At 45.1% G+C, this 25,801-nt stretch overlaps 1 protein-coding gene across 5 annotated transcripts in view; it reads left to right on the forward strand.

Moving 5' to 3' along the window:
• Nucleotides 1–25,801, forward strand: part of SH3PXD2A (SH3 and PX domains 2A) — a 254,045-nt gene that overhangs the window by 84,500 nt on the left and 143,744 nt on the right. For all 5 annotated transcript variants that reach the window (XM_048310590.1, XM_048310591.1, XM_048310593.1 and 2 more), the window contains one exon: nucleotides 16,550–16,626. In XM_048310590.1, coding sequence (XP_048166547.1) covers nucleotides 16,550–16,626 — 77 coding nt within the window. The remainder of the gene's footprint in view (nucleotides 1–16,549; nucleotides 16,627–25,801) is intronic.

A 25,801-nucleotide genomic window follows, 5' to 3' on the forward strand; every position in this document is an offset into this window, starting at 1 on the left:
TTAATACAGTGGAAGGAAAGCTATCACCCTAAGTGGCAGTATGCTTGCAGGAAAACCTGTATTTACCCATGGACCCTTGGGGAGAGGGGATAATCCTCTTCAGTCTCATTAACTTCTGTGTCTTGCGTCTATCCTTGCACATAGCGTGTTTCCGGCACAAGGACACAGCTTCTCTTGGCTTCCTCAGCCCCATGAGCCACACGCAGGTCCTTTGGTGCTGCAGAGTAGCCAGTGCAGGTGTTTGTGTTCCTTTCTGAAGTCCTCTGGGTCCATCTCAATGCCAGCACGTGATGAAGGGACTGTCAGACTGTCCCTTCCGTGCTCATCTCTTTTTTTTTCCTCTCACCTATGGCTTGAAATGGTTTGCTGTGTCCCAGGGGCTCACTGATGCTCCATGTGTTTCTAATCTCATGGCGCAGCTGGGCTGGTTTCTCACTCGCAGCAATGAGACGCCGGCTCCGATGTCACTCAGTTTGGTTCTGATCCGTACGAGTCCTAGGGCCAGACTCTGTTCCCATTAATGGCTTTTCCATTTGGAAATACCTGCTTGCCTTTCTGCAGTGTTTCCCTACTGCAATGCCTGGAAAGGGCCTAGAAAAACTTTTTCTTTTCCCCATTTGTGATGCCTCTGGCTCCTTGGGGGCTCTGGGTTTATGCTGTGGCTCGTTACTGATGCAGGTTTTCTGCGGGTTATAAGATGATCTAAAGCAATCTGACTGGTTGAGCTGACTCAGAAGTGACCCTCCTGAATCACTCCCAGGAAGCTGAGCTGTTTAAAGATCTGACTGCAGGAGACTGATCTGCTTGTCATTAAAAATAAAATATTCTATATGCCTTCAAAATGCCAGAAATTTGTTAGATTCTTTGTTTTCGTATTTCCAAAAAGCTCATGTGAGTGCCCTGTTTTTCAAGTAATAGTTATTTAATTAATCTCCAGTGCAGTATCTGAAATACACCTGTCTTGCCCTCTTGGCACATGAACAAAAATTTATAAAATATGAGCTAAAATAAGCAATGTGGAAAACAGAGTTATCCAAAGAAAAATTTTAAAAATCCGCCTCCTGAACAAGACAAACACCTGTGAAAAAGATCCATCTGGTACTTTTCCTGGATAAATAACATAAAAAGTAAGGTGGTGAGTGAGGCCTAAACTTTTCTTCGTGTCTTAAATGTACTGAATGTGCATCCTCCTTCCTTGTCATAGTGCATTGGAGAGGTGATTTTGGATGGCTTGAGGAGGTAAGGACTCTCTGCTCTGGAGGTCTGTAACTACAGGTTAAACAGACTTCCCCAGCAGTGCCATAGTTAGAGTTGATTGTACCATGAATCAGAGTAATGGATGTGCTGGTCTCTTGAGCTCTCATGCTGTCTTTCTGTGATTTGTTTCTTTGGAGCCACACGATGAAAAGATTGTGATGAAGATTAATTCAGAGTGTGCAGCAGTTGGATGTGAAGGGTCAGTAGTTTGTGGTTGTAAGATCTCAGCCTCAAAAAGAGGGATTTTAGTCTACCCAGTAGTAGAAACTTGTCAAAATCTAATGTTTTCCTAAGCTGCTTCTGGTTTTTAATCAAAACTTCATGATTTCTGGACAACACCACTCTGATTTGTAAGTGGCACCAGTATAATTCGTGTCACCACACCACCAGTCCCTCAGTTGCATGTGCTCTTTCAAGTGTACATGTATGAATACTGCATTCAGAAAGCTTCATATCACAGAGCAATCATTGTAGCAGTTGCAAGAAATGCTTTTATTTCCTTCTTCTTGTCTGTCTAAAAGGAAAAAGCCCAATCTTTCAAATCCATTTGCAGCCACATGGTTTTATGTAACTCAGCAGGAAATACTCTCTTGTCTGTCTTGCGGATGAGTGCAATGGAAGGTTCTGCTACATCGTGTGGGCTGTTGGGTGCCTGAGAAATTTCTCTGCTGGGCTCCACTGGTCCCACTGGCTCCACTGGTCCCAATTCCCTTCTCTTTCTATAACCATCCCTTCATTCACAGGATCTTAGTAGTAGCTGAATCTGGCCCACCATTGCTGTGGCAAGTATAGCATCAAGCATATGCTGAACAGGCAGCCTTTGATGCTTTGTATTTCTTGCAGTCAGGTAATTTTGAGGTATGACCTGGATTTTGTTTTGCACAGGTGCCCAGTGTTAATTCAGGTGCTCGACACTTCTCTGCTCCTTATTAATTTGTTCAAAGCCGCAGTGGAACACCTAGGATTTTGTTTGTGAACAAATTAATCTCAGGGACTGTTGTGTTTGTACTGTGCCTGGGACAGTGGGTTTCTGCTCTGTGAATAAATACTTTGGAAAATATCTTTAGATTCTTTGCAAGAGAACCACTCTTCTTCAGCCATCTCTTCTGCCCTCACGCTGCTGGTTGGGAAGTGGCATTTCCACCATGCTGATCCCAAGAAGGGGACTCACTCTTACCCTGCAAAGGGAAAAAGTGAGGGCTGGTTCTGCCTAAATCAGCATGGAAAAATATTATGCGGGGTGAGGCTGAATTCCATGCAAACATAAATAGAGTAGCATGCCCCAGAATATCTTCTTGGTCTAAATCTTGCTCAGAAGTCGAAAGTCCCGAGTACCAATAAAGTCACTGACTAATGAACATTACTGAGTTGCTTTGGGTGCTTGGCTAGGGACACTCATAGTTTCCAGTCATACGATTACTCCTTTTTTACTTTAAGCCATCCTGTTTTCCTTTAGTCTTTCAGCCTTAAAGAAACATTGAGTAACTCTGTGTTCAGCTTCTTAATGGCAAAGTCAACGGATTCCAGAGACACGGATCTTTTCCTCCTACCTGGAAACACCTTCTTTATCTCCGTGCCAGCTGATGTGTTAGTTTCCTGGTTCATTTTCCATCACTTTTTCCGAGTCTCTCTTTCTCACCCCGTTTCCACTGGAACCATAAACAAGTTGGGATTTTCCAAGAAGTGTGTCTCTCAGATGTGCAGCAGAGATGAATCGGCACCAGGACATCTGCTCTGCACAATGAGTTTTTGATGATGACACAGGAAGGGATTAAAATCTAAACCTGAAGTTTGGCAAATGATTTCAGTAAAAGCTTTAGGGAAGGCCAGCCCCAGTTTCTGGACAGTTCATTCTTGACTGCCAGTGGAGGTACAAAGAATAGCCAGCCTCCCGACAAGTCATTAGCCTGGCACATGAGGAACCTTCAGTTCAATTCCTTGTGGTGTCTTGCAGAAGTTCACTGTCAGGAATAAATGTCTACATGGTACATGAGACCTGTGAGTCCTTGAGCTGCCATTGATACCTTGTCCTGTGTCATTCAGAGCTGCAGCACTGCTCCAGCATTTAGTGACTTTCAGCATCCAGTCACATGTCCCAGGACCTCATGCCCAGGGTTGTGTCTTTGGATGGGCAATGACTCTGCTGAGAAGTCTTGCATTTCTCTACCAAGTGGAGCTTCTGGTGTTGTGATTTCAAGTAAGCAATCCATTGCCTCAACTAAATTCACTTCTGCTGTACCTGAGATACAGGTACCCGTCCCAGGACCATGACTCTTTTAGGAAGTTGTGTGACTTGGAAACTTGTTCCTCACATTGAAATCGGAACGCAGGTCCATGGTGGCTTGAGCTGAATCTCTGAGTAGAGTCCTGAGTGGCAGATGAGCCATTTCAGCTCAGCTGGGTCCAAGTGATCTGTGTTGGTCTGCTGGTGAAGGGAGATGTACCGCCTGCTTCCTAAATCTGGCCCAATTATTTATTTTTCACAGGACTAACACCAAAATATGTGTGGACTGTACAGCAGCTGCCACTGAAATTTACTGGGAGGTAGTTTCTGCAATAATTATCTACAATTCCTGACACCTGTCACAATCCCATTCTGTGGCTGTGCCATGCTGGTATATTTGACTTATGTCACTATAGGCATTGCATAAAAGTATCACCCATCAGTGAAATACCTTCATCTGTGGAATCTAGCATAGTTAATCTTGGATGGCAACACTACACCTCAGATTGTGAGTAGGGATAAAGAGGAATCCCACATCCAATTGACCATGGCAAATCCAATTCAAACTGCAAAGGGATATTTTTCCTCCCATTAGGCAGAATGTGATTAATTTCCCATGTGGAAAATTGTTCAAGACAGACGTGCTCGTAAATTATGGCTTAAGAGATCCAATTACTTCCAGATCCATCAAAACCTACGGTGCCTCCCAAAATAGCAATAAGAAGATAATTGTATTAACAGCCTTTCGTCTTATTTGATGTATGACTGACATAGGCTGTAAGCTTATTTTCTGCCAGGTTGGAGCTTTCATTTAAGGATTGATGCTTTGGCATTTGAGGACATTAACAACAATCCTTGGTTTCTGGCATTTGAAATAAAAGTGTTAGAGAAAAGTTTTTAAAATAGGGGATTGAAAGCTAACAGGTGTCAATGAGCCTACATTTTAAAACAATGCATCTTCTGGGGATGAAGACTTAAGAACTTCCTGTCTGAAAAGATACATGGATTTACCAGCAGGGATTCTTGAATGATCTGGCCTAGGAGGTGCTAGTGATATAAGTAACTTGGCTGATCGTGAAATTCACTTAGGGTACTCAAATTTGGAGCTGACTGAAAAACGCTGGAGGAGGATCTCATACTATATCGGGTAAAAAGGCAGTTTGGTGGTGGTAAGCACAAAGCAGTGGAGAGGGCAGAGGGGGAGAAGAACCGTTGCAATCTAGGAAGATTTCAGTAGCTCTGTGGGTGTTTCCATGAAAACTGCAGCTCAACAGTCAGCAGCAGTCAGAAAGCCAAAGGTGGTGTTGAAAAGAATTAGGCAAAGAATGGGAAACAAAACACAGAGCTTCAGCTGTGGAAATCCAAGATTTCCCCACATTGCAAATACCGTATGCAGGTCTAGTGTTGCCTTGCAGAAAGTGTACATAATAAAGTAAGGTGCTGAGAAGGATGATAGAGATGATTACAGAGGTGAATTGGCTTTTGTAGGACAGGAATAAATAGACTAAAAGTCTTCAGTCTTGAACAAGGTGATGGTTGGGATAGAGTAGAAGTTTGTGATATCACCAAAAATTTGAGAGAGTGAGGAAAACATGATTAATTTTATTTCTCAGAATGCAAAACCCAGGTGCAGCCTGTGAAATCTGAAAAGCAAGCTTAAAGTGAACAAAAGGAAGGATGAAATCACAACCTGTGTGATTAAATTATGAAATTCATTTCCAGAGGACTCTATAGGGACCACAAATCTGTGGGTTCAAAAATGTGCTAGAGCAGTTTCTGTAGGATGAAGCCAACATTGGTTGCTGAAAGTTATTTCCTAATTCTCTATATGTCTAAGCTCTGCTGTGCAGGAATAGAAAGTGTGTATCACAAGAAGACTCTCATTACATGTATCCTGTTCTTGAATTTCTTGCCCATCTTTTACTGTCCACTCTTGCAGACAAGGAGTTGGGTTACAGAGATCTTTGACCCAACCAAATGCAACGACTAGTGGAGCTGCATTCTTGAATTGCTGCAGCTAAACACACAGATAGTGATCCTCCATCTAGAGGTGGAGGAGATGGCATCTGTCCATTCCTGACCTTCTGCTGGGAGACCACAAGTCTGCAGGCTGGACCACCTCAGAGGGGTTATCTGAGGTACCCAATAGTGTGACTTTGTATCTCTGTCCAGACCTGAACAGCACTGCACACCAGGACACAAAGGCAGACGGCATTTGGGGAACTGCCATTCCTGTGTGGTGGCGCAGGGAGAGAAAGACAGGTTTGTTTGTGGGGTGGATTTTGTTAGCAGTTAGTCCCGTTTGGCGGCTCAGTGTCTCTGTGGCTTCAAATGCAATTAATCAGGGCCCAAAAGAGTAATTACCAGCTCACATTCCTAATTCAGATTTCTGTGCCTATTCATGTTAGTGTTTTTTCTTTAATTCAGCAATAAAGTTGGGGTTGTGTTCATGTTCTTATGCTGCTGGCCCAGTGATCCTTATTAAAATAAAAAAATAGCAAAACAGTAGTTTCCAGTCCACCTTTTTTTCTTCTCCCTGGGAAATGAAAAGCCCATATTAACTGTGAAAGGGAAACAAAAGTGTGCATGGTCCCAGGGTCCTGGTGTCACCTTGGCTGAAGACACTTTTCCTTTCATGGGGTAAGTAATTGCTCAGAGCATTAATCTCTGAAAGAGGCTTTTGATTCTGCAGTGGGCAAAGCTGTTGACATCTGACAGTGCTGTTTCCTCTGGTCACACATAAGCACCTTGCTGAACCCAGGAGAAGGCGGCCCTGGAAAGCTGGAGATGCTCAGCATCCTGAGATCCAGGGCAGCAGCTCTGTCCTCTTGCAGCATTAACACTGCATTTACTTGCACGTGAAGGAACTGAGAGGAATTTTTCAGATTGTCCTCCACCGTCTTCTGGCAGCAGCAGGCACTGCTGGTGCCAAGTCACACTTGAGTGTAGTTTGCATTAAGTGGCCTGAGCTGGAAGCGGCTGCCGTGCTCACACACAGAGGAGCTGGGTGTGAAGGAGGCTGGTTATCAGATAAGTAATTATAAAATCATTTCCCCTCTTCCTGTGCATTGGCTGAGCCATGATAAGTGCTGGTGTGAGCGCTTGGAGTCATGCAGCCAAGGTGGAGCAGTCTGAGTGAGCTTTGCTGTCCCTAGGAAGCCGAGTGACCAGAAACTGGCTCATGTTGGTGCAGGCTGCTTGTGCCCGCATGGGCCATCGTGTCCACTGCCTGCCACAGGAGTGGGTTGCCCTTCATCCATCTGCTGGGAAGGGGCCATAGGGGTGGCTTCATGGTCAAGAATTAGAGAGGAAGTGCTACTGGGTGGCCTGGCCACAGACCTGACCCAAAGGCTGTTTCATCAGGCAATGTGATGTTATGGGTTGACCTTGGCTGGACATCAGGTGCCCATCAAGCTGCTGTATCACTCTCCTCCTCAGCAGGACAGGCAGGGGGGACATAAGATGGGAAAAAACAACTTGTGGGTCAAGATAAAGGAAGTTTGATAAAGTGAACGCAAAGGTCACATGTGGAAGCAAAGGAAAACAAAAGATTTATTCTCTACTTCCCATCAGCAGGCAATGCCTAGCCACTTCCCTGGAAGCGAAGCTTCATTATGTATAATGGTTGCTCTGGAAGACAAGTGTCATAAATAATGAATGCCCCTCCTTTCTCCTCCTTTCTCTCAGCTCTTAGTACTGAGAAGATATCATGTAGTTTGGAATATCCCTTTTGTCAGTTTGGGTCAGCTGTCCTGTCTATGTCCCCTCCCAAGATTTTGCCCATCCCAGCCTTCTGGTGGTGGTGATGGCAGTGTTAGAGAGCCAGCGGTGAGGCTGTGTGAGTGCTGCTTCTGGAGTAGCCAAAACACTGGGGTGTTATCAACACCTTTCTAGCTACAGGTACAAAGCACAGCACTGTGCTCTGCTGTTAAATCATCTCCATCTCAGCCAGATCCAATCAATACCTGTGGTCACAAGTCTCAGCTGGGTTATTGCAGTGTGGGCTCAGAGGAGGCGGGGCAAGGAGTGCAGGTCTGGCTTTGAAGTTGGCACAGATTGGTGTGAAGGTGACTGCACCAGCAAGAGTCCCAACATGTGCTGGAAATAATGCCCTATCTCCCTTCTTCTGAAGCACAGAAACTGGTCATCCCTGCTTTGAAGTGCATGCTTGTTAGCCTTTGAAACAGCAGTAGCTTTATCAGCGGTCAGAGCAGCAGAGAGGAAATCCCTACCAGAGATGGTCTTAATAACACATAAAGTAGGACATATTGAAGAGATGTGTCTGGAACCAGAGGATGATGTTTGTGGCTTGAGATGGTGTCTTGGTCTGTAGATGAGCTTCCTGACTTAGAGGCCAGCCAGTTTTGGTCTGGTTGTCGTTCAGCAGCTTCTTCTGTACCTTCTGTACCTTCTGTACTGTCTTCTAGTGAAAATTCAGCTTAAAACTAGTCAGCAGTTTCACTTGGAGGATTCCAGGAGAGAACGTTGATTTAGGAAACAAGAACAGTGCTCTGTTTTGCTAAGCACGGGAGATTTCATTTCTTACTACAGCTCTCTGATATCCAAACTGTTGAGTTCCAGCCTCTGACAAGCACAGACACCTAGTTTGTTTGCTGCCATGTTGTTTGTTTGTTTAATTTCTGTGCTAATTGGTGCCTTCCAAATACCACAGCTGCTCTGTGGAGCACTGTCCCTGACAATCTAGCTGCTGAATTTCACTTCCTACAATATGGGACATGTGTAACCTGACAGCTGACTTAATCAAGGTCTTCCACTGAAGAGAGTTCTGTCTCTTTTGTGGCAGAAATTTAAAATTTGTTTTCAATTAGAATAAATGAACAGGAAGATTTCTCTGGCCCTAGATAGCAAGGTAGATGTATTTTCATTCTGCACTTGATCAGCAGAGGGGTCTAGGGACTGGCTTTATGGCTTTCATTATTGTGTGCTCATTTTGTGACCTTTTGAAGCCACCTTTGCATCCCTACCCCTCAATTTCCATCTGCAATGTTCCTGTAAGAATACACGCTGCAGCACCGCGTTCTTGCATGACCAGCCTCCCTGTAATAACTTTGATCTACGTGGTATGAGTGCAGATATTATTCACAGCTCCCGTTCCCAACCAGCTTAAGGGTGGAGTCTCCCAAGCAGTGTTACTGCCCATCACACCAGAGGATGTGGCTGGGACCTTGGTGTACTTTTCCAGTGTAGTTTGGCAAGGGTGTGGTGCACATCCATCTCCCTGCAGTGACCCTGCTGCAGGGTCTCCTGTCCCAGTGGATGTAGCCCAAAGGTTCCTTGTCGGCAAGACTGGTGCTGGCCCAGGGCCTCTGAGGTGGTGTCTCAGGCTTAGTGTCACGCCAACTCCTGCATGAATTACAGGTCTCATGAGACGGCACAAATGTTTTAATAGGCTCTGTTCCTTAAGGCTCCTGCTTCAAAAGATTGAGGTGGGACCATATGGTCCTTTCCTGAGGGTCCATACCACCAAGTGTCAGTGGGAAGACTCCTGGTGACTTTACCAGATGCCAGTGAACAAGATGGTACTTGATGTGGGTTTGGAAAGAGCAGAAGAGTTTTATGAGTGTAGCTATGGGGGCATGGTCTTGCCCTTTAGGAGGAGTATTTTTTATGGTTAATGTGGCACAAAGGCATTTGAGAGGCTCTTGCCTTTTCCTTCTCAGGGGTCAGGCACTGAAGTAGCTCAGATGAAACAACCAGTTTCACCAGCAAATGCATAATACCTACAGGAACTGCTGCTTCCCAAACTTGTTGGGCCAATGTACAGTGATCTACATCATTCCAACACTGCCCAGGGAGTGAAAGGTATGCTGGAACATAGCTCTGCAGACTATGGAGCACTACTGATTTGGAAATCACAGGTTAGGAGCCACTAACTACCTTGGTGAAGACAGGACAGTGGCGCCAGGAGGAAAACCAAGTGTTTCAGCAGTGAGATGTAGTGGTTGATGTTTCTCTGGTCAGTTTGGTGTAGGGTCTAGATAGTTTGATCATTATTTAAGTCTCATTGTTTTTGCACATTAAATGACTTGGTCCTGGATATTTGGAAATGGATCTTTTTGGAGGATGTTCAACAAAATGAAACGAGTGATTCTTATCTTAGGGGAGAAGCATGCATAGATAAGGATGATACTTTGGATCTGCATAGGCTCTCCTGGTTTTCTGTGCCTTTTGCTTCCAGCGTAGCTAAGATTATGCAAAGAGCAGTACACTCCTGCGTCCTCTGTGTGAGGAAGCCCTGCTGTTTCCTAAGGCATTGTTTCCCAGGTGTTTTGAAAACCTGACCCTCTTTTGGCTCTTTATCTCTGTGGGGCTCGGAATTATCATCACGTTGGTTCCTTCGGGTGAGGGTGTGCCAGCTGGTGGTGTTGCTGGCTGCAGGTGTAAACACCCTCCTCCCTCTGCCCTCAGACACACTGACTGCTTTCTGCAATTAAGAGCCCTTGGTTGTTTGCAGGATAATGTAGCACTTGCATCCAGCAATTACACGAGTTCACTTTCACTCGGAGAAGCTGAGCTGTGTAGTTTGAGAAGGCACTGATTTCACTGCAGAAATTGAAGGCCTGACCCACTGAATCAACACTTCCAACATTTTACAACCACTCACAGACTGGGAAGTTCAGTTTTAAGGGTTCTGGAGACTTGTGCTCATACTGAGATCCTCTTGTGTGGGGTAGTTGCTTCACTTCGCTGTACTCCGGTGGTAAAGTTGTTTTAAGTGAGGTGATGGATCTCTGGGTTTGCTGGTGCTCACAGACCAATGTGCAGGGAGCTGCCCCACAGTGAGAAAATTGAAAGAATAATTTTGTACAACTTCTGTCTGCCCAATTCAGACCAAACTCTGTATAATTTACCTGCACGTTGATTCCTGCCTTGCTTTGGAGATGTGGGAGACTTCAAGCTGGGCATCTGAGGAGGGGGATTACAGGAGATTATAGGAGGTTTTTTGGGTCATAGCAGCAGGACATAGAGCAATATGAAGTAGTTCTTGGCTTATGCAAAACACTGTACAAACAGAGCTTGAGATTTGGACCCCATGGCCCCCATCTGTCACTTCTGAATTTCAGTATTGGTGCTCGTGGCTTTTCTCCTTCCAGCTTGAATTGCCTGATGCTTGAATTCCCAAAGTGTGTCCTAGCAAAGCTCTAGAGCCGATGCTGTTGTCCCTGGAGGATAATGGCCACCCCTCCAGACACTGCAAAACAGCCAGGTTCAGAGGTAGGAGCTCTTTGGAAGGGAATGGAGCCTCGCCACTTGCCTGTCTTTGGTTTCCCTTTGTAGTTACTCACATAAGGGCATATTCTGCTTATCACTTCTAATGGAGCAAGATTTCTCTTCCTGGTGCTATTCTTATACAAGCCATGTTACTTCCCATGCTTTATTGCTTCTCAGTGATTTCCTTTAATATTGCAGCTTATGCACATCAAAAACAGGATCCAAGGGCAGGAAGACACTATCCCCACCATCCCCCACATCTCAGGGCAATATAGTTTTTGCTTGTGTGGCTTTCCTGGCTGCCCCATCTGTCTCCATCACCTCTTGTCACCTTCCATAGTAATTCCTGCTGATTAGCAAAGGCCTTTATCAGCTGAGGCTCTTTGGCAAGACAAGTGCAGCCAACAGTTCTGACTCTGTCACGAGTTTCTAACTTATTAAAAAAGTCCTTCCCCCTCCCACTGGTGGAAACACTATGAATCATTTCCCTCCCCTTTCTTTGTCAGGAGCAAATGCCATCAGTGTTAGGACTCTGGCACTGACTTTCTGACTCCAGGAAATAATGGGTGAAACAATCCATGGAAACTGGAATCCCCATTTAAAAGTAAGATATTATTTTGTAAGGAACACACCTCCCTTCTGGCTGCTATCAGATTGCCATCTGATTGACAATCACACATACTTCCATGAGAAAAATAGTTTTTTGTTCTATTCCATAGTGTTGTGCTGTTGATGTGTCTGTTTTACACTTGAAGGTGGCAGTGCATGTTTAAATGCTCCATTTGGGGGATAGACTGTGTGTTAGGTGCCCGAAAGTTTTGGCAGGACCCTGAGGTGGATGTCACAGCTTAAATGGGCTGAGGGCAATTTATGTCATATTTGATTGCAGGCCTGTGCTTATTTGGTGTATAAAAATAATTCAAACAGCCATGTGTGAGAATTAGAAGCCTTCATAAAAATACTTGAACAGCAAAATAGTTTTAGTTACACTGGAAGAAGCTGCTTAGCTCAAAAGGAGAACCTGTAACTGTATGAGGGCTAAATTCTTTATTTTTGTTTACTGATGCAACTGGTGCAGTGTAATTGCAAAAAGAGTCTGACCTCATCTCCCAAGTACCTCTGAGAAGTTGATCTGAGGTTGTACATATTGCTTGGCAATACATACAGACTTGGTACCTCCCAGTTTTCAGGTATAAAAGGCAGAGAATCAACAGCACAGTAACAAGAACAACGTGAAGAGGCAGAAGCAGGAGCTCTTTCTTGCTCCTGGGAGACAGAACTGACAGAACCGCCACAGCTGGAGCTTCTGTAGTCAAAGGCAGCACATGTCTCTTTTAAACGTAAATTGGATGAGACATTAGAGTACTTTTAATGCTCCCATTAGTCTTCAGGCTGTCCACTGTAGAGTATTTATCATATGGCTTGCTTCACTTACTGCATTCTGAAGTGTGGTGATGGTGCTTGGAATTCATGATTAAATGTCAGTATGCATTTGTCCATCATCCCTTTGATAGTGGGTTTGGTATCTTCTTAGTCTCTGGCAGAGGCTGTTTGCATCAAACAATTGGTGTCCTTAGGCCAATCCATCACCCAGACATACCTGGAAATGAGACTCAAGCTCAGCAATCAGAGAGTAAGACCAAGAGGTAAATCTGTTCTCTGTCAGATTTGGAAAGGAGCTAAAAACAATTTCCCTGCCTCCTTGTTGCCCCTGCAGCAGCTGCCGCTCACTGCCTGGCTCCAAAGGAGCAGCAGAGCTGGCAGCTCGGGGCTGAGCCACTGGCACAGTGGTGGGAAGATCACAAAGGCATCTCTAGAAGGTCTCAGGGCCTAGATATGCAGCACCTCTCCTTGGTGGTGAAAGGTGTGATCAGGAGATTTGTTTGGGAGCCTTACAAATCACCAGTCAAGGGCAGTGGCTGCTGACAGCTGGCATCTGCTGTGGTTGTAGGGGCTGTGTCCTGCTTTCTTGAAGAGGAAAGACAGGATTCTCCTGCTAGGCGTCCCCACAGGGACTTGCAGTGTTTCTTTGTCTGGTGGTGCCTGGTGCTGTCCTGCCTTGAGACCATGCTCCCCAGTGTCACCAAGCCCCCTAGGAGCTGGGCTTCTTCCCTATACAAACCACATCTGTGACTATTACAGAGCATTAGATCGTGGACCCTTCTGGTGTGCTCAACACAGGCTGTGGGCTAATGGGAGCACCAGAGTGTTCAGATGTATTTAAACTGGTTTGTTCTTGGGCCTTGTGGCACTTGTTAAAAGTCTGTGATACTCCAAGTATGAGGTGATACAGGAATAAAGTGATATTCTGAGGATACATTTAAGCTTGCAGAATCAGCAGCTGCCAGATAGACAGTCTCCTGCATAGCTTTATTACTCCTACTTTGTGCACCCACTGTGTATACAGGAGGAAATTTAGGTCTTGTGAGAGAAGAGGTGTGTGGTCGTGAAATTAAAGACTACGTATATATATACACGCAGAGATGAAGGGATGACTTAAGATGTCCTCTACGATGTTAAACCTGATACTTTGCCTCTTATCCATATTAATTTCCTAGGAATAATATTTTCTTTAAAGAAAAAACGATAAAAATAAATACTGTTATCCTGCATTAGCAGCAGGGCTGGAGCCCTGTGTCTTTCCCACGTCTCTCTTTCCAAGTGCTGCTGTCCTCAGAGCCCTTCCTATCATGTGCCAGACCTCCCTTGGCCCTGTCCAAGCCTGGCACATCAGTGAATGAAATATTTGCATGAGGCAGCATCATTTCATGTAACCTATGACTTCCCATCTGAATTGAGACAGACTTCCTGTTCATTTCCTAGCTGGGCTGCAGCATGGTTAAAAGCCACTCATCCTTTTGTAAAACGGGGCTGTAGTGCCTGAGGAGGCTTAAAAGAGCTGCAGTAAAATTCAGGAGAGAGCAAGCGGCACGCTACGTACTCCCACAGAATAGATCCTTTCCTTAGAGGTGGGGCTTTTCCCAGAGGAAAAGCCAAGTGGCACGTAAACCACTACTCCACCCTCACGAGGAAATTGCCTGGGCTGTTCTGCATTTACCAGCCACTCTGGAACTTCCCCACTTGATGTTGGTGCTGGGTGAAATGCTCCCTTCCACTGCCGTCCAGAGGGCTCCTTGCTGTCTGATGTGTTCCTGCTGCCCAGCTCTCTGCCTTCCCTGGATTGATGGTGACCCTACCTCCCTTGTTAGGCTAGGCTTTCCATTGATGGGGTCTGCACTCACTTGGAATAGGTAGAGAGTGTACAACATGGGCCTCTCACATTCCCTTCCTTTTCCAGTCCTGTGGGACCTTCCTTGCTTTCAGAGGAAGACCAGGAGAAAAGAGGGAACTGGAGAAAGCAGTAGTAACTCGCACTGGGTCTGCAGTGGTTCCTGCTGGTTGGTTGTGGTGGCTTTGACTGAGCTTCTGTCAGCATGGTCTATCTTCCCAGACAAGGGAAGAAGCTGGGCATTTGGGAAGCCGTTCCTCCTTAGAGGTACTTCAGTGGCTCTGTCAATGAGACTTCTCTGTCTGAGGATCTCCAGAATTTGTGAGGGGGTCCCTCCTTGCTACCCATCAGAACTGGATGTGTTTGCAGAGTGTCCTTGTTTTTCTTCTTTCTTTTTCCTTGTTGACTGCAACTCCATGGTGCTCTAAAATACCCAGCCTTCTCCAGATCTCAGCTTTGAATGCCATATTGGACTGGGCAGCTACAGATCTTCCCCACTGGCCTCATTGAGCCTTTTCCAGCTTCCAATAGTAGAAGGAAAATCTTCCTTTTGCTGACGGGATAAAAATGGAAGCACCTTCTGGGCTTTGTTTTGTCCTAACACCACAGTCATCCTGATATTTTCCATCTCCATTTAAGGACTGAATTAAGATTCATCATATCCTGGGGTCTTTTTCATACTCTGTTTAATATAACATTCTTTATTATTACTTCTAGAAAAGCTGAGTTGCATTTACAGGAGATCTTTCATGTGTTTAAGTCTTTGGTTCCTTTATGTTTTTATATGGTCACCCATTCAACTTTCGACTCATGGCTTGAACTGAAAACAGGAAGGACAGAAAGCGAGAATGTTTCCAAAATGTCATTTTCTGTTTGCAGTATATTTATAAAAGTTGCAAAAAAAATACCAAGATCTCCCACACCAGCATTTCTGAAGCACTGAGAAAGGAACTACTCCTTTCTCCATAGCTACCCCCACCTCTTTCCCCCCAAAAAAAAGCAGCTTACTGTAGTTATGCAGTACAAGTAAAGTGTGATGATCCTCGAGGCAGGTAATTCTCACCATTTACCAGACAGAGAAACAGGAAAGCAAGAATGTTTTGGTGTGTCCAGAGTGGGTCAGTGCAGGGAGACAGAAGTGTCACTTTCCTTCTCCAGCAGCTTTTGACTAACTTACTCAAGCTGAGATGACTGTCTCGGACACCCATTGAAGATTTCCCCTGCGACCACAAGGCATCACATCCTACAGGGATGGCTCAACACCAGCGCAGTAATGAGATAACCGCAGGGAACCCAGAGAGATAAACTGGTGGCACCAGGAAATGGCTTTACCTCACAGCACACACTGTTTTGTTGCCAGAATTGGGGATAAAGATAAACCACTTTCTCCTGTCTGAAACAAAAGGGTTTAACACCTTCCAGATTAGCAGCTATGGAGGAAAAGGCAGCCAAAAGGAGCTGCATCTGGGGGGAACTTCAAGATTCTGCTACTGGACTGTCAAAGGCTGCCATTTCATTAACCTCTCAGATTGTGTAATCGTGACAAAGTCAAAGCCACATATTCAGATTTTGGATCTGATTTGATTTCTTAGTCCAGTTTCTTATCTCACAATCTATGGATCAGTATATTTGCCTGTTGGCAGAAGTAGTTTAGAGCAGGGTGTGGTATATATGTTGTGGGTTTTTTCATAGACATTTCATGGACTAAATAATGCTGGCAGATACTGTTTTCTTCTGCCACAAAGAGAACATACAATTTATTCTTGTCTCATTATATTAAAATAAATACAGCACAAAAGGAAAAGGGAAGAAAACTACCAAAAAAGGATATGAAGATATAATCCCTTCTAGCTAAAAAAATACCAACTCTATGACATCCTTGTGTGTGGGGAAACTCAGCTCCTAGATTATTTTGATAAACTTCGTTAAAATCAGTTTCACACAAAACCCTGTTGTTTATTTAATCTTAACTGCTTGCAGAAATGTCATCCAGTAAAGAAATGGAGGTTATTATTTTTTTTTTAGTTTCAGAAAAAAAGAGTTTGTTTATTTTTCTTCTGTTATTTGGTTTCTCTGTGTAGATTTATAAGGGTTCTGTCACCAACAGTCTTGTATTTGCTTGTGAGCTGGGTGTGTGGTTTGTCTGCCTGGAAGGGCAGGAGCATCCACAGTGGGAGGCAACTGAGTGGGGAGCAGATGGAGCCCAGCGATAGTGGGAGGCAGCTGAGTGGGGAGCAGATGGAGCCCAGCGATGCTTCCTGCACAGCCAGCATGGACATGTCAAAGTGACCCTGAATTAGGAGCAAGTCATAACATAGTGTCAGTCCATTCCAAGATAGTGCCATCACTGCAAGGGAAGCAAAACCTTTTGTGTTACCTACAGGATGAAATTAGAAACCCCCCTCTGCCCCATTAGTTTCTGGGCCCCCTTCAAGCAGCGCACACAGGCAGGACTGTGGTGGCAGTCATCCAGCTTTCATGCCAACAGCCATGGTTGGAGTCAGGGATGAAACTCTGTCTGCTGCCCTGCCTGCTTGGTGCTGCTGTGCTGTCCCACATGGCAGGTGATGCCCCTAACCCTCCCCTTTCATGTGTTCTCTCCTTAGGCAAGATCCTGTTCCGGAGGAGCCATGTCCGAGACGTAGCAGTGAAGAGGCTGAAGCCCATTGACGAGTACTGCAGGGTAAGGGCCCTGGGGAGTGCAGGGCAGCCCTCCTGCCTGGGGGGCTCAGGGCCACCACCAGCACTGGCATTTCCCTGCTGGGTAGTGCTGACATCCGTCACAGGGAGGGATGGTGCTTCCCAAACACCACCAAGACTAATAGAGCAGGTGGAAACAGGCCACTGTTTGCTCCCAGGGTCCTTGCAGCATTTTCCCTGGCAAACTTTATGTACTGGTTTGGTGCCTCATTCATTCAGTAAAGGCTCTAAATCTCACCTGCCCTAAGTGTGGATTTTGATTACACATCAGCCTCGATGATTCAGGAGTTGAGCAGGCAGAGTGGCACAACTAAGACAGTGTTTTCGTCTGTTTCCTGCCTCTCTGTCCCCTGGTGCCACATGAGGGACAGTAGTGGCAGGTGCAGCACTGAGGGTGGACCAGTGTCTTCCAGGAGTGTTCCTCCTCATGAGTGAAAGCCTGGAAATTTATTGCTGGGCAGAAAAGCATGGCTCTATTGAGGAGAAGATTAAGCCACTTAATTTTTCCTTTCTAGCCTAAGATTTATGATTTCATAATTAATTCTCTGTCAGTAGAATAAAAGTAATTTCTAAGCAAGTAGGATTCTCAGTTTTTGTAGAGGTATTGAGTGCATCAGCACATTATTTAAACCCCAGACTTCCTCTCTTACTTCCCATGAGGTTTTCTTTCCATTTTTAGAAAGCCAGAGGAGCAGGTGGAGGGGGAAAAAAGCATTCCCAAGAACTTCTCCAGTCAGACAGTTGCTCATCCAAAATTGGAAGCAGATTGCCAAAGTGCCTGAGGCATGCTGGAGGGTGGTGGTGGTGGTGAAACCCATGCCATCTGCACCCCCCGGGTGAGGAAGCTGCGATTAAAGTCTTGTCTCATGAGATCAGGCTTTCTTGTGTGACAATTAGTGTACTGTCTTCCTGCTGGCAGCCAAGTGGCTCTTTCTGAAATATGTAGGGTCTCACTGGGTCCCCAGCCGCCCTCCTTCAGACAGGAACTGCCGGCGACAGGAGCGGCGAGGGCTGACTTGTGTCAGGGTTCACCCAGCAGATGCGTGGTGGGGAAAGCAGTGACCAGGGGCAGCTGATTCTCTGGGACCCCATTGTCCGTGCCCAGACAGACCTGACCTGACCCAGCCAGGCCTGCTGGGGCTCCGCTGGTCATGGCCAAGGGGTGTGTTTTGGCATTGGCTGATGGCACATTGGTTGACACTGCGGTGCTGTGATTCCTGCTCTCCTCCTTTCATCTTCTCTCTCTTGGAGAAGTCTGGCTCAGGTCATAGAATCATAGAATGGTTTCACTTTGGTTCAGATCTGCTGCTGCTGCCCAGATGTGGCTGGATACATCCCTGAAGCCAAGCTGTTTACTTCTCTGTGTACTGATAGATGCTGCTTTTCTGGACATAGACCCTGCAGTGCTGGATTAGCCCAGTTTCCCCCAGCCCAGCGCTTTCTGTCTCCAGCAGCAGCCACAGTAGTTCTCAGCACTGAGTATGACAAACCTGTAGTGACTTCTCCAGAATATTATTCCAGTGATTTCTGGCAAGTACACTGATGTAGCGTCTTTATATTTAATTTTGCAGTTTACTGTAATTTGTATTTAATTTGCCTCTGCACTCCACAGTAGAAGGTGTTTAAATCTGGGTGGCATTGAAGGGGTTATAGTCACTGAAAAGCATGAGCAGGAATTGCATCTCATGTCTGTGAATGGTTCAAGGGGGCTACATCCCCCACAGTGTCTTTCTGCATGGGGTGTCATGTCTTTAAGAAAAGCAGGCCCTGGCTAATTCTTCAGTCCCCAAGGGATGTATCTTATTGGAGCATGTATGACTGTGGTTGTACCTTAGTTGGGCTGTAAGTAGGTCAGTTCTTCAGTCAGTGCTGGGAAATAAAGCAATGCCAAGCTTTTTTTTCCCATCCCCTGCATTTGACTCTAAATCCCTTCCCAGACATGAATTTGTCTCCAGTGTGGATAATAGGCAAGTTTGTGCCCCCTCTTCAAAATCAGTGTAGAAGTAACTTATGATGTCCTGCCTGTCATCAGATCCAGTTTCTTTGCCTTCTGCTACATCTTCCTCCTAATTACAGGGAGTAAATGAAGATGGCAGCTGGTCACGCCATTGGCTGGCACAGAACATACCCAGTCATTCTTAAATCCCACAGCACACAGTAGGCAACCTGTATAAATTAACTGGGACCTGAGACTTGCAATTCATACCTCCCAACATATCTAAACCTGCACATTTTATGAGAATAGGCTTTTCTTTTGAACATTTATGGTTCATCCCATTTGCATTTATTCAGAGAATGATTGTTCTGTGTTACTACTGTTCCAAACCTGGCCTAGGATATGAAAATCCACAAGACTGAAAATAATATGAAAATCAGGCACTGAACATCAGTACACTGAAAAGTACAAAGAATTTAGGAAAATGGCATGTGGAGGGAGAGCTTTACGGTACCGTAAAGTCAGTGGTAGTTCTGCTGCTGACCTTCTTTGGGGACAGGATTTCATCTCTGGGGCTTAGCAGAAACTCAAAATTCAGAAATGCTTTCTTGCTACCTTTGCTGAAGGTCACCACTTACAAGGTTTCTGGGAACATGACCTGTGTAACCTTACTGTAACTTTTCCATCCTGATACAAAGTTAACCAGGAATGACAGGAAACTGTGAATTGGGAACAGAAAGTTAAGTGGTGAGTCTGAACCAGAACAGCCTCACTTTACCAGCCTAAACCAGACACAGGGTGTCTCTCTATTCGGCTGTGCTGCAGAACCAACCTGAGTGACTTGCGTAGCTCTAGTGCTGAGATCAGTGAATCCACTCGTGTTTTAAGAGAAGTGCTTGCTTTTTTTTCTAGTAAAATACTGTTTCCTACTCTGTAGCAGGTACTGGTGCATGTGTATGACTTGAGAGTGGGATCATGCCCACCTCTTGGGAAGTGTTACCCGTTTATTGCTTTTCTACCTCTCTCCAGTGGATATTTTGACTCTTTAGAGAATTGTATGGAACTGTAGAGCAAGAGCATAATTTTGACAAGTTCAGTCCTGCTTCTATAAGAGTTCAAAGCTTATGTTACTCTTCAAATGGATAGGCTGACAAATTTGAAAAAATTAGAGAATTATGCTGGAATGATGTGGGTGAAGCTGGTGGAGTACATGTGATGTGGGATAATAAAATAAATAAACAAAACAATAGACCTCTGTCCCCTGGAATCTGTGTGGCAGCAGAGGAGGGAGGCAGGTTCAAATGCAAAGTTCATGGTATTTTTTTTTTTTGCAAGATCAGAGTTCTCCATCCATTTCATCTGTCCTGGAAAGCCAAAGCACAAATGGGGATGCAAATGTTTGACCATTTGTTGTCTTGTTTTTGCAGACTGTCTGGCAGTGTGGCAGTTTGCATGGCTGAGAAGCAGGTCTTACTCCTGCTATGTGTTTGTGGTTTCTGTGCCAGGAACAGGCAGAGGCTCTCTGAGAGTTTGTGGGGATACTTGGCAGTAAGGGGAGTTCTGCAGAATATTCTGTGTCAGGGGCATGATCACACTGGACCCTACAGCTTTGTCCTCTGTACCCCTCATGTGTGGGTTATTCCCAATGCATTGTACCAGCAGAGAGAAATGCCATCACAGAGGTAACCAGGCCAGTGGTTTTGCTAAGGCTGCAAGAAACTTTAAAGTTGCAATGAAAATGAGAGGAGTGGGATACACAGGAAGATTTCCAGGGGTTTTCTCATCTATAAACACGAAAGTGCAGAGTCTGGATGTCCTTACTAGTAACCTGAGTGAGTTACCAAACAAACTGTGTTTTGCCAGTAAATGTGTGCTGCCCACTGGAATTAGTCTCTCTGGATGATTTCCCTCTTAACTGTAGGCTTGGATTTAGTTTAGTGTGATTTAAGGTCTTCTGGGCTCATTTGGCCTGATTTTCTAAATTTGTTTAGGAATTTTTGCCAATGTGAAAGAAAGAGCAACTTCATAGACCTCCCTTCCCGAGGGGCATTTTATTTATGAAGCTTTTGATCTCTCAAACACACCTCTGGTGTGTGTTTGTCCAGTACGTACCATCCTGTCTTCAAAAAGGACCTTTCAGGTCACTGGTTCACAAAACTGTCGCTCTGTCCTTCACAGCCCTCTGGGAAGACTCAGGCCAGAATTTGCTGACTTCCATATTTTTGTGTGTTGATCTAAGACCTTAAGATGTAAAGTCCCATTGTCATAAACACTAACCCGGGTTTGTCACATGCCTTCATGCTGTCCCATAAAGCTGGATATGGCTTTAAGTAGAAGCTTAGGGGTTTTTCTGTAGTGAGGCTTGAGTACCCAAATGGACACCACCTTAATAAAAATTCAATCAGCAAGTCACATCAGTGCCAGGAAGTACTGGTCATTCTTTTATTAATGTTCACTATTTGAGAGACCGTACTTCGCAAACATAATTGCCTCCCTGTTAGTCTCTCAGTCCTGCCTCTGTTTCAAGGTTTAATCCTTGAACCTGTCAAGACAGGCACACAGACATTTCTCTCTCTATCCATTGTACAACTAAGTTAATTTGATTGAAGATGGAATAGTAGTCCTGGTCAAGAATGGGAGTTTAACTGAAATACTTTCAAAATTTATCTGTTGTTAGTGCAATACTTTCAAACTTGATCTGTCATTTTTTAATCCATGTTTCAGGATCCTGATGCATTTAGACTGGCTGCAGTAATGAGAGTTAATTATTTGCAGCACTCCTCTCAGCACCTGGAGCAGAGTCTTGCATTCCATTGTGCTGTGGTGCTTCTATGCCAGAAGCTCTTACATGTTCCAGTTACTTCCAAAACTGCACTGTCTTTCCTCCTTCTCTCAGCTCTTTATTTATTCCCACTTCTTCTCCAGTCTGAATCACCACCATGCACTCTTCATCCACTTCTCTGCCTGACTGTCAGTGTTTGCCATCCACCACTTCAGTGCTTTAGTTCAAGCTTGGAGGCTCTCAGACAAACAGAAGGTGTTTTCGTATAGATGAAACAATTTATTTCTTTGTTCTGAGAAATTATCTATTTTAGTTGCACCTGCCCCCTTGCTGGGCTCATGACCATTCCCAAACATCTGGCTCTAGTGATTAATGTTAATGAAAATGATAAACAATTAGAGGAAGAGTAAGGGAGTCTTAACTGTGCAGTGTCGTGAGCTGGCCCTGTGTATTTGTATGCAGAGCTGGGAATAAACCCACTGGATATTAGGGATTTAAAAGCTGTGCATCCAAAGTGTCTCTAGAGGCTGTGTGGAGACAATCAGTGATTCACCCCTTCCAGACACCCATGGCAGGGGGTAGACAAAGCATCCTCTGAAGATGTTGCTCTTTCTCTAGTGATGATACAAGTTGCTAGACAAGTGTGAGCAGCCTCCCATTTAAGACACATAAAGTTCAGTGGGGTGAATACCATTCTGTGCATATATACACACAGATGTGCTGTGCATCTCTGCATACACACATCTGTGCATCAGTTTTTTATAAACATCTCTGCATAAATGTAACCCACAGCACTCAGTGCATCGTTACGAATACCTGCAGGGTTTTATACCATGTATTCCATGAAGCCTTTGAGCTGTGATACAGCCCCACAGAGCAGTTTTTTCCAGTTCATGTAACCTTAAGCAATGATCCCCTGCCTGCACTTGGTGCTCTGCTGGCTTCGATTGCTGTGTGCAGCACGCAGCAGCTTTCCACAGGTGCTGTGAGCGTGGCTGGCCATCCCCAGCACCGACGGCTGCCTGCTCACGCCCTGCCTCACGTTACTGCTTTTCAACTGCCTTTCAAGTCATCTGCTCTGCAAGACTGTCTGTAACCTGTAATATAGAGACAGACATCATTACAGGCTGGAATGACACATGAAAGCCTATCTCCTGAGGGATGTGTGAGGGCTGAGCGGTGCACATCCCCCTGTGCATGCCAAGCAAGGAAACATGCTATTACTGATAGTACTTGATGCTTGTGCAAGGCTGAATTCTGCTTGCTGGCACTTTTTGTCTCTCACCTTTCCTGTGAGAGTTCCTTGCTGTTCCTGGATGCTTGCTGTTTGTAGCTGTGTGTATTTACCTCTGGTTTCCACATCCCCAGAAGAATGTCACTTCTCTGTCCTTTCTGTCCTTTCACCATCTGTGTTCCTCTTTGTCTTTACACTTCTTCCCTTGACCCTGCAGTCTTTCCTTCAGGCTGTTGCAGCTTTGCCCTGGAACTGTCTTGCTGGAAATGCCAGAAGCTTGTATTTTCCCCTTGCAGAGTGACAGTGATGTCACTCATCTCCTCAATGCACTTTTTGTTTGCTCACCAGAACTGTGTTGGCCTTGACTTGTTCATAGTGAATATTGTGTATTTGCTGAAGAGACACTTGTTTTGCTAAACAGTGTTGCTGCTCCCTGCTGCTATTCAAAAATTAATAGAAGGATTCTGATTGGGTTTATACTCATTTGCACCTTTTTTACCCTTTCTTAGAGTTTCTTACCACTTCTTCAGGTTTTGTTCCTTTAAAAAAAAAAAGTAAAAATTGACTGGCTGGACTTTACACCTGAGCTTCCCATAAAACGTGCAATGGCAAGTTACTATGGGGTGGATTTCATCTGCATAAGGCTGGAAGTTGCAGCATTTTGGGAGATGATTCAGAAGCAGAAGAGCCAGCCCTGCCCCAGGGTGGGAAGGTGGATGGATGGGTGTGGAAATGACTGGCTGATTTTTATCCATGCCCTGCAAAAGCCTGGAGTCGGAGAGGTGCTTTTCAGTTACCCTCTTCTGCTTGGCAGGACCACAGTGCTTGTGGAGATTTCCAGGCAGCCAACCACTGATTCAGGAGGTTCAGATTTCCCAAAGCTTCCCTTGATTTAGAAACAAAAATCTCCACATCAGCTTTGCGTTCCTCCGTCGCTGAAAACCCACTCTGTGCTCCAGCTCAGTATTGACATACGGAGCCTGGTTCTTGGGAAGGGTGAGCACCTGTGGCCTGTGGGGAAGTGGTGGCTCTTTGAGAAGGTGTCTGATGCTGAGACCCCCCACAATGGGTGTAACTCGGGTGTTTGTGTTTCTCTCATAATGATACCTATCGTTTGCAGTGCTTGCTCTTGCCCCATTGACTGCACAGGATTGAACCCTTTGGGATTTCAAAACACACTGTAGATATTGAATATCTAAGCCTCCTAACCTTTCTGCAGATTAGGTAAGTGTTATTGCTCAGCAGTGTAAGGGGTTAACTGAAGATATATCCCAGCTGAATTTGATGAAAAGAGGTTAAGTAACCTGCCCTAACCAAGAAGGGTGTGAGTAGTAGAGCCAGTGCTAAATATCAATTCCATCCACTGTTGGTTAGACAGCATTGCTTTGCTGTCTCTTGCTTGAGGTGCAGATGAGTAAGTGTTGTTTATGTTCTTGTTAGCCCATGCTGGTGAGGCATTTCTCTTTCAAAATGCTGTGATTGTTACTATTCCTGGGCACTTCCTGACTTCCCAGTGTTATTCCTGGTTTGCCAGCTGGATGCATGTGTTTATGTACAGTAGGAATAAAGGCAGAGCTCACACCTTTGTTACACTTTCAGGCAAGTTTGAACACACAGAAGTGGAGACGAGGGCATCCTTTGTTTACATAAAAGTGCTTGAGATTGCCAGCTGTTCCTTTTCATCCTGCCTTAGTGCAGCAGCCAGTGGTGCTTACCCTGGCACTTGGACTCACCAAGCTGTTGCCTGGCTTCTGCATCTGATGCTGCTTCCTTTTTGCAGGGTATCTTTTTCAGCTCTGTAGTGCAATTGCATATGACCAAAGGTCAGATCCTCATTCTTCACAGGTCTAGTGATACCAAATGAATTTTCCTAATATTTTTATAACATCCCTTCACAAAGAAGATGAGAGCTGTAGGTGTGAAAGCGTTTGACTTTGAATTTCTGAACACCTCAAAACAAGACCCCATCATCTAATACTGGAGACCTGCAGTTTCACAGCAGGATTTTTCCGACTCTTTTCCTTCACATCCCCAAGAAAATGGGGTCTTGGAAACAAATCTGGCCACTTTCAGAGCCTTGTTAAAAACCACTGTGGTGGTAACCAACTGCCCTGTCCTGCCTTTGTGCTTTGGTTGGACCTGGTGTGTCTGACCAAGAACAGTCAGATGCCTCACGGTTAATATAACCTGTTCACCTTAATGCATCTTCATTTAGCTCTGGTGAAGTTTTTCATCTGTCTTTCAAGATTGTTTGTCCTACTTTCAACTAGGAGAAGAGCCAGACAATCTCATTTTGTCAAACAGGTTTACAGAAACTCTAAGAAGCTTGGTCTATATTTAACCTTTGGCCTATTTTCAACATAACTTAGCACAGGAGGAGGTGAAGTCCAGCCTCTTTTCCTCTCCTGCTTGTCATTTCTGGAGGCAGTCTCGGAGGCATGTCACTGAGAGCTGCTGCCCCATCTCTGTGGGCTGAGAACAGCTCTTTGACCTCTTTTGGCACCATCAGGCTCTAGATTCTGAACAGCAAATTCATAGCATGTTTGTGCCTTGTGTGCTTCTCTTGAGTCTCGCTTTCCAGTTCGCTTCAACATAATGTGGGTGATGTCCAGACTGTACTAAGCTGTTGCTGAATGTGACAAGTGCTGTGTCCCTCTGCCAAGGCGAGTGCACAGACATTGTTAGCCAGGATGTGCTGTTCTTCATGCAGAAAAAGCCTCTCTGTGTTTTGGTTGGGTTTGATTTGGTTTTTTCAGACACTTAATCAAACTGCCTGTCCTGTTAATTTAGGAGCAAATTATTGTTTGGTTTGGTTATGGGGTTTTTTTAGCGAACTCGGCTTTTTGTGTAGGCAGTGCTTAATGGAAAGCTTTATGGAGCACATTAATCTGTTGTCTTAGTGGGTGCTGAATTTGTGTGCATTGACATAAGGCCCGTAAGCCCTAACCTCAGTGTTTGAGGTGTTGTGCAAGCCCACGTCACAGACTGTCCCAGGCACAGAGCACTTACCTATGCAGCATCATGGTTTTGCACTTGTGGACCAAATTCTGCTCTTGAACACGTGGCAAAATAAATTACATTGGCTGATTCTAAGATCTGTTGCTTGTCTGAGTTCATTGAATCCTACTTGACATTTACAGTCAGGGCTCTCTGTTTCCTGTCTTCTCAGGTAAGCAGCCAGGCGTGATGCTGTTCTTCAGTATTCC

Source organism: Corvus hawaiiensis, chromosome 8 (genome assembly GCF_020740725.1).
Source record: "Corvus hawaiiensis isolate bCorHaw1 chromosome 8, bCorHaw1.pri.cur, whole genome shotgun sequence".
NCBI classification, from domain to species: Eukaryota; Metazoa; Chordata; class Aves; order Passeriformes; family Corvidae; genus Corvus; species Corvus hawaiiensis.